At 59.7% G+C, this 9,004-nt stretch overlaps 2 protein-coding genes across 2 annotated transcripts in view; both read left to right on the top strand.

The window, feature by feature from the left end:
- LOC104916297 (nectin-4) overlaps positions 1-3,444 on the top strand; it is a 9,975-nt gene extending 6,531 nt beyond the window's left edge. Inside the window, exon 6 of the mRNA XM_019611272.1 lies at positions 92-3,444. Within this exon, the coding sequence (XP_019466817.1) occupies positions 92-343 (252 nt within the window). The 3' untranslated portion in view covers positions 344-3,444. The remainder of the gene's footprint in view (positions 1-91) is intronic.
- The window catches only part of LOC104916296 (rho GTPase-activating protein 30-like), a 14,958-nt gene continuing 9,175 nt past the window's right edge, over positions 3,222-9,004 (top strand). Inside the window, exons 1-6 of the mRNA XM_031557626.1 lie at positions 3,222-3,472; positions 4,618-4,720; positions 6,025-6,169; positions 7,109-7,191; positions 8,043-8,150; positions 8,237-8,364. Coding sequence (XP_031413486.1) covers positions 3,361-3,472; positions 4,618-4,720; positions 6,025-6,169; positions 7,109-7,191; positions 8,043-8,150; positions 8,237-8,364 — 679 coding nt within the window. The 5' untranslated portion in view covers positions 3,222-3,360. The remainder of the gene's footprint in view (positions 3,473-4,617; positions 4,721-6,024; positions 6,170-7,108; positions 7,192-8,042; positions 8,151-8,236; positions 8,365-9,004) is intronic.

Below are 9,004 nucleotides of genomic sequence, written 5' to 3'. Positions count from 1 at the left end.
GTTGGGGCACCCATGGGGCTGGGAGTTGGAGTTGGGGTTAGGGTGACAGTGGGGACATGGGGTGACACGGGGTGGCCACGTGTCCCTGCAGAGTGAAGAGGCTGAGGGCCGCAGCTACTCCACCCTCTCCACGGTGCGGGAGATCGAGACGCAGACCGAGGTCCCCGTGTCCCCACTGCTGTCCCCGTCCCTGGAGGGCAAAGAGGTGAAGGAGGAGGAGGAGGACGGTGGGGACAACCCCATCAAGCAGGCAATGACGCACTTTGTGCAGGAGAACGGCATGCTGCAGGCACGGCCCAGCACCAACGGCATCTACATCAATGGGCGCGGGCACCTGGTGTGAGGGGGGACACGGGGCCGAGGGGGGGGACATCGACAGCCCGCCGTCCCCTCCCTGCCGCCCCGGCGTGGTGCTGCTGCATTCCATCCCCCAACATCACCCCTGGTGCCGGTGTGAGGTTGGGGACGTGCACTGTGTCGTGGGGATGGGAGTTCTGTCCCCAAACGCACCGCGTCTGGGACGTGTGCTGTGCGCTCTGACCCCGCGTGTCACCCACCCCTGGTGCTGGCACGAGGTTGGGGACACGCGCCGTGCCATCAGGATGGGGCTCCGTCCCCAAATGCCGCCCTCGGTGCTGGCACCACCTCTGGGATATGTGCCGTGCACCAGGACTGTCCCCACATGGCACCCTCGCTGCTGGCACCGGTCTGGGGACGTGTGTGTGCCACCAAGAATGGACTCTGTCTCCAAATGCCACCTCTGCTGCTTGGGACAATGTTGGGGACATACACTGTGCACCAGGACTCTGGCCCCAAAGTGCCACCTCTGCTGCATGGCTCAGGACTGGGGACATGTGCTGTTCCACCAGGAGGGGGTCCTGTCCCCAAATGCACTGCAGCTGGGACGCATGCTGTGCCGCTTGGACTCTGTCCCCAGATGCCACCCCTGCTGCTTGGTGCAGGGATGAGGACATGTGCCATGACACCAGGGTGGGGTTCTGTCCCCAAATGCCACCCATGCTGCTGGTGTGAGGTTGGGGATGTGCACTTTGCTGGGTTCCTGTCCCCAGGTGCCACCTCTGCTGCTTGGAACAGGGTTGGGGACACGCTCTGTGCCACCAGGATGGGGTCCTGTCCCTAGATGCCACTCTCTGCTTGGCATGAAGTTGGGGATACATGCTGTGCCACCAGGACTCTGTCCCCAGATGCCACCTCTGCTGCTTGGTGCAGGTTTGGGGACATGTACTGTGCCACCAGGATGGGGTTCTGTCCCCGTATGCCACCCCTGCTGCATGGGACAAGGTTGGGGACATGACCCAGGACAGAGCCCTGTCCCCAAATGCCACCTCTGCTGCATGGCACAGAACTGGGGACGTGTGCTGTGCCACCAGGATAGTGCCCCATCCCCAACTGCCACCCGTGCTGCTGCCGTGTTGGGGACACGGGGACCCCACGGGTCCCCCCCCACTGCCACTCCCCCTGGTCACAGCGTGGGGTCCCGACTTGGAACCCGCTTCCCGTGGGGCACTGCTGTTGTCTCCCCCCATCCCGGGGGTCCGTGCTGTAGATAGTGCTGCTGTACATAGGTGTATAGGACAGGGGTGGCATTCCCCACCCCCCACCCCCCCCATCACCGTTTCGGATCTGCGCTGCTCGGCTGTAAATAAACACCCTGGGAGCGGCGTGCACGGCTCTGTTGGTGCACACGCGTGTGCAAGCACTTCTGGGAGTGCAGTGGGTGAGCACGTGCAAAAGTGAAGAACAACGTGTGAGCGTGTGTGCAAATGTGTGTAAGTGCGTGAGTGTGAGGTTGCACAGCTACGTGAGCATGCCTGGAGATGCACGAGTGTGCAGGGATGCATGAGGGAGAGTGAGTGTGCGTGGGGGTGTGCAGCCGTGCACAGCTGTGGGTGCGGAGTGATGCACAAGGATGCAGGAGTTTGCACAACCACAAACAAGGATGCACAGCAATGGAGATGGATGCACGGCCACGCACAACTATGCACAACCATGGAAATGTTGGATACGTTTGCACAACTGTGGAGAAGGATGCATGAGCGTGCACCACTATAGATGTGCAACCGTGCACAAGGCTGCACATGTTTGTACAACCATGGATGAGGAAGTGTAACTGTGGCCAAGCACAGACAACAGTGCACAACCATGCACAAGGTTACACAACTATGGGTGGCCATGCACCACCATTCACAACAACGGATGAGTTTGCACCACCACGCGCAAGGCCGCATGATTTTGCACAACCATGGAAAAGGGGGCGTGAGGGTGCACCACCATAGATATGGATGTGCAACCATGCACAGCCATGCACAGGGATGCAGGAGTTTGCACAACCATGGAGAAGGATGCGTGAGTGTGTAACACGGATTGCAACCCTGCACAGGCATGCACAAGGCCACATGACTTTGCACAAGCATGAACAAGGCCATGCAAGCAAGCACAACCATGGAGAAGGGTGCACAGCCATGCATAGGGATGCACAACACTGCAGCACCACACCCAAGGCCACAGGGCTTTGCACGAACACGGACACGGACATGCAACCAAGCACAACTATGGAGAAGAGTGCACAACCATGCACAAGGATGCACAGCCATAAACAACCGTGCAGCACTGTGCCCAAGGCCGCATAGCTTTGCACAACCACGAAGGACACACAACTGTGGAAAGCATGGAGAAGGATGCACAACCATGCACCACCGTGTGCAAGGCTGCATAGCTTTGCACAAGCGCAAAGAAGGCCGTGCAGTCAAGCACAGCTATGGAGAAGGATGCACAGCCCTGCACAACCATGCACAAGGATGCACAACCATGGAGAAGGATGCACAGGGATGCACAGCAATGCACAGCCATGCACAGGGATGCACAATCATGGAGAAGGATGCACAGCCATGCACAACCGTGCACAAGGATGCACAACCATGGAGAAAGATGCACAGGGATGCACAGCCATGCACAGGGATGCACAACCATACACAATCACACGCCACCATGCCCAAGGCCGCACGGCTTTGCAAAACCACAAAGCAGGATTCCCAACCACGGACAGCAAGGAGAAGGATGCGTGAGTGCACACCAGGCCCGGCCCCCTGTTGCACGAGGGCTCACAAGTGTGCACAAGGTCGGTGGGGCAGCACGGAAGCAGAGCACCCAGCCCTGCCCTGCGGTTTCTCGACGCCGAGGCAGGAAGCCGCCCTGAAGGAAGCGGAGCGCGGGGCCTCGAAGCTGCGTCAGGGCTGTGCACGGGGCTCTGAGCTGCACTTCCTCCCCCCGGAGCAGAGCAGGGGGGTGGGGGGGCCATGGGCAGGAGAAGGTGACCCTCTGGGGGTCCCCGCTGTCCCCATGTCGTTGGCACTCAAAGCACGGCAGAAGGCGAAGCGCAAAGGCGGCGGCGCCAAGGAGAGGGTGTTCGGCTGCGACCTCCTGGAGCACCTGCAGCAGTCGGGGAAGGACGGTGATTTTCTGGGGAGGGGGGAGGTCCTGGGGGAATTGTGGGGGGGTTTATAACGGGGGGTCGCCCCCAGGATCGGTCCCCGCGGAGGAAGTGGGGAGGGGATGTGGGGACGGCGCCATGCGGTTGCATCACGGCGTTGAGTAATGGTTGGGGAGCGGCCCAGGGAGGAACCCAGAACACTGGGGGTCTCCTCCATCGGATGGAGGGAATCCTGGCACCTCGCAGCTCCGGGGGGTCGCTGTGGGGGTTGGTGGCCTCATGCTGGGATTTGGTGGCCTCATCCATAGGTTCTTGGCCTCACCCGTGGGATCTCTGTGGCCTCATCCTGAGATTTGGTGGTGTCATCCATAGGATCTTGGTGGCCTCATCCTCGGATTTGGTGGCCTCATTCTTGGGGATTTGGTGGCCCTGTCCTGAGATTTGGTGCCTCATCCTCAGAATCCTGGTGACCCCATCCGTGGGATCTCCATGGCCTCATCCTGAGATTTGATGGCCCCATCCTGGGATCTTGGTGGCCTCATCCTCAGGATTTGGTGACCTTATCCTCAGGATCTTGGCCTCGCCCAAGGGATCTTTGTTGCCTCCTCCCTAAGATCTTGGTGGCGTTATCCTGGGATTTGGTGGCCTCATTCTAGGGATTTCGGTAGCCTCATCCTCAGGATCTTGGCCTCACCTTTAAGATTTTGTTAGCCTCATTCTTGGGGATTTGGTGGCCTCGTTCTTGGGATCTTGGTGGCCTCATCCATGGGGTCTTCGTGGCCTCATCCTGGGATTTGGTGGCCTTATCCTTAGGATCTCAGTGGCTTCATTCTGGGGCATTTGGTGGCCTCATCCTCAGAATCCTGGTGGCTACATCCACGGGATCATGGATGGTGGCCTCATCTCTGGGATTTGGTGACCTCATCCCCAGGCCTGTTGGTCTCCATCCGGGACCAGCTACCCCACAGGGATGTCAGCACAGTGAGGACCCGGTTCATCTTGTCACCCCCTGCTCTCAGTGGGGAGCAGGTCTGGGGTATGGAGGAGAGGATTTGGGGCTGGGGAGGCAGTTTTGGGGCTGGGGGGGTTTAGATTTGGGTCAGGAGGGGCGGATTTGGGGCTGGGAGCTCTGTGGGGCTGCGGTGCCAGCGGTGCCTGTCCTACAGTGCCGCAGGTGCTGCGGAGCTGCACTGAGTTCGTGGAGCAGCACGGGGTGGTGGATGGCATCTACCGGCTGTCAGGGGTCTCCTCCAACATCCAGAGGCTGCGGTGAGAGGGGCTGGGGCTGGGGGTGGGGGACAGAAGGGAACTGGGATGGAGGTGGGGTGGGGATGGAGGTGGGGAGTGATGGGGTGGAGATAGAAATGGGAGAAGGATGGAAGAGAAAATAGGTGAAACGGATTTGGAAGTGGGGAGATGGGACTGGGACCAGATGGGAAGAAGATACAGATGGATGGAAATGGGACCAGGTGGGATGGGGATAGAAGTGGGAGAAGGATGGAGAGGTGAATGGATGGGATGGATTTGGAGATGGAGGGGAAACAGGGTTGGAACCAGAAAGGAGGGAGATTCAGGTGAGATGGAGATGGGAGTGGGAGAAGGATGGAGATAGGGACAGATGGAGTGGATTTGGAGAGATCTGGAAACAGTGGGAGGTGGGATTGAGACCAGAAGGGAAGAGGATGTAGATGGGATGGAGATAGGACCAGGTGGGATGGGGATAGAAATGGGAGAAGGATGGAGGTGGGAATGGATGGGATGGAGATGGGATGGGAGAAGGATGGAGACAGGGATGGATGGGATGGATTTGGAGATGGGGGAAAAATGGAGTTGGGACTGGAAGGCAGGGAGATTCAGCTGGGATGGAGATAGAGCCAAGTGGGATGGAGATGGGATGGAGATGGGATGAGACGGGAGTGGGGGGAAAGAGAAGGGGACAGGGAGGGAGATAACCAGGAGCTGCCCCTGGTGCAGCAGTGCTCCCACTCCCCCAGCCCTTCCCTCCCGCCCTCCCCTGTTCACCTTCACTCTTTCATTGTGTACCTCTATCCCCAGCGTTCCCATGTCCCTGTATCCCTGACATTCCAGATGTCCTCATGTCAGTGTGTCCCTAGCATCCTCACCATCACCAGTGTCCCCATGTCCCTGCATCCCTGGTTCCCAATTGTCCCCCGTGTCCCTATATCCCACTGTCCTTTCATCCCCACCATCTGCATTGGCCCCTGTGTCCACATGTCCCTATATTTCTGGCATCCCCTGTGTCCCCAGAGTCCCCACATCCATGTATCCCTGGCATCCCCATTTCTCTCTATCCCCAATGTTCCCAGTGTTCCCAGTATCCCCAGTGTCCCCATGTCCCCCTATCCTCAACATCCCAATTGTCCCCATGCCCCTCTATCCCTGACATCCCCACTGTCCTGTGTCCCCATGTCCCTCTTTCCTCAACACTCCAATTGTCCCTACATTCCTGTATCCCCACATCCTTGTATCTCCACATCTCTGTATCCCCACCACCCCACACCGCAGTGCCAGCACTGTCTCCCCGCTTTGACCCCATGTCTCCCACCATCCAGCCAAGAGTTTGATGGGGAGCGCAGCCCGGACCTGCAGAAGGACGTCTACCTGCAGGACATCCACTGTGTCAGCTCGCTCTGCAAGGCGTACTTCCGTGAGCTGCCCAACCCGCTGCTCACCTACCGCCTCTACGACCGCTTCGCCGTGAGCCCCCAGCCCCACCGGGTCACCTCCTGTCCCCTGGGGGACACCGCTGGGGGGAGAGGGGCGTGGGGACACTGGGGGCACTGATGGGAGAGAGGGGGGCATGGGGACACTGTGGGTGCTGATGGAGAGAGGGGGGCATGGTGATGCTGGGGATGTGGCATGGAGACACTGCTGGTGAGAGGTACATGGGGACATTGATGGGGAGAGGGGTGTGGGGACATGGGGACAGTGCTGGAGGAAGAAGGGCATGAGGATGTGGAGACACTGCCGGAGACATGGGAACACTGATGGGGAGACAGGGGCATGGGGATATGGGAACAGTGCTGGAGAGGGAGGAGGGTGGGGACACTGAGGGCACTGATGGAGAGAGGGGGACACGGAGACATGGGGACACTGGGGACACGGGGACATTGATGGGGAGAGCAGGATGTGGGGACACTGGGAGCACTGGGGACATGGGAACACTGGGGATAGAGGGGCGTGGGGACACTGGGATCACTGGAGTTAGTGGGACGTGAGGACACTGGGGGCACTAGGGGTGCAGGGGACACTGGGGATAGTGGGACATGGGGATGTGGGGACAGGGGGACATGAGACACTGGGGACAGGATGCTGGGGACAAGTGGGTGCCAGGGATATGGGGACATGGGGACACTGGGGATAGAGAGACATGGGAACATGAAGACATCGGCACATGGGGACACTGGGTGTACTGGGAGCACTGGGAAGAGAGGGACATGGGGACACTTGGGACAGGATGCTGGGGACAACTGGGATGCCAGGGTTACTGGAACACTGGGAACAAGGAGGATGCTGGGATATAGGGACACGGGGATGCCAGGTCAGGCCCCGAGAAGTGTCCCCATGGTGGCAGTGCCCTCTGTCACACTGTCCCCATGTCACGTTGGCCCCATGTCACGCTGTCCCCCCCCACAGGATGCGGTGGCCACACAGATGGAGGAGGCACGCCTGGTGAAGATCAAGGAGGTGCTGAAGGAGCTGCCCCCCCCCCACTATAGGTACACAGTGGGGTCAGCCTGCCAGCCCCGGGACCCTATAGGAGACCCCAATGTCTGATGGGGATCCTTGGCAACCTAGAGCATCACCAGCAGGTTATGAGGGTCCCTTGCACCCCAATAGGAATGTTCTGGTGGTCCCAGGCACTCTATGGGGTTTTTGGCACCTCCTGGGGGTCCTGGCATCCATAGGGATCCCTGTGTCTCTATGGGGTTTCTGATATCCCATAAGAGTCTCTAACATGTTATGGGGGTCCTTTGCACCCCAGTAGGGCCCCCACAATGTCATGGGGGTCCCTGGCACCCTATGGATTTTTTGGCACCTCCTGGGGGTCCTGGGACTCTATGGGATCCCCATGTCCATATTGGATTCTTGGTACCCCGTAAGAGTCTTTGACATGTTATAAGGCTGCCTTGCACCCCAAGAGAGTCCCCACGATATTATGGGCCTCCCTGGCACCCTATGGGGTTTCTGGCACCTCCTGGGGTTCCTGGCCCCATATCGGATTCCTGTCACTCCATGTGATCCTGTACCCCATAGAGGACCCTGACATCCCAATAGAGACTCCAGCAGGTTGTGGGGGGCCCTGGCACCCTGTGGGGTTTGTGACACCCGTTGGGTTGACCCCTCCTCTTATGGGTGTTATCCCATAAGAGCTTCTGACACATTATGGGGGTTCCTTGCACCCTAGTAAGACCCCCACCCCATGGAGTTCATGCCACCCTACAGAGTTTCTGTCTCCACCTGAGGGTCCCTGACACGTCGTAGGGTTCCCATCCCCCTATGGACATCGCGTCACTCCATAGGGGGACACCACTCGTCCCCGTGTCCCCACGAGTCCCCATTCCTGCAGGACTTTGGAGTTCCTGATGCGGCACCTGCTGCGCATGGCATCCTACAGCCACACCACCAACATGCACGCCCGGAACCTGGCCATCGTCTGGGCCCCCAATCTGCTGCGGTGAGCACGGGGGGATGTGGGGCGGGGGGTGATGAACTCACAGGGCGGAGGGGGACGTCACGGTGTCCCATCCCTCCCTGCTGCAGCTCGAGGGACATCGAGGCAACGGGCTTCAACGGGACGGCCGCGTTCATGGAGGTGCGGGTGCAGTCCATCGTGGTGGAGTTCATCCTCACCCACGTGGAGCAGCTCTTTGGGGATGCACCTCTCTGTGGTATGGCCCCATGGGGATGGGGGGACACATGGCCCCGTGACCCCTCCTGACCGTCTGACCCCTTATGTCAGGTCCCTGTGACCCCTCCTGACCCTTGACCCCACTGACCCCTCAGCGGTATGTCCCCACTGGGATGGGGGTGACACATGTTCCCATGACCTCTCCTGACCTCTGACCCCTTATGTTGGGTCTCTGTGACTCCTCCTGACCCCTGAACCCCTGACCCCTCAGCATTATGTTCCCACTGGGATGGGGGTGATGTATGTTCCCATGACCCCTCCTGACCCCTGGCCCCTCACATCAGGTCCCCATGACCCCTCCTGACCCCGGACCCCTCTGCAGCATGTCCCCACTGGGACAAGGGTGACACATGTCCCTGCAATTCCTCCTGACCCCACTGACCCTCCATGGTATGTCCCCACTGGGATGGGGATGACATTTGTCCCTATGACCCCTTCTGACCCCTGACCTCTAACCCCTCACGTTGGGTCCTATGATCCCTCCTGGCCCCTGACCTCACTGTCCCCACCGCAGTGTGATCCCAGAGGGACAGTAGTGACACATGGCTCACTGACCCCTACTGACCCCTGACCCCATTGGCCCACTGACCCCTCAGGCCGGGTCCCTGTGCCCCCCCGAC

This window comes from Meleagris gallopavo, unplaced genomic scaffold (assembly GCF_000146605.3).
Source record: "Meleagris gallopavo isolate NT-WF06-2002-E0010 breed Aviagen turkey brand Nicholas breeding stock unplaced genomic scaffold, Turkey_5.1 ChrUn_random_7180001881244, whole genome shotgun sequence".
Classification (NCBI taxonomy): domain Eukaryota; kingdom Metazoa; phylum Chordata; class Aves; order Galliformes; family Phasianidae; genus Meleagris; species Meleagris gallopavo.
This window is presented reverse-complemented; position numbering and strand designations above follow the sequence as displayed.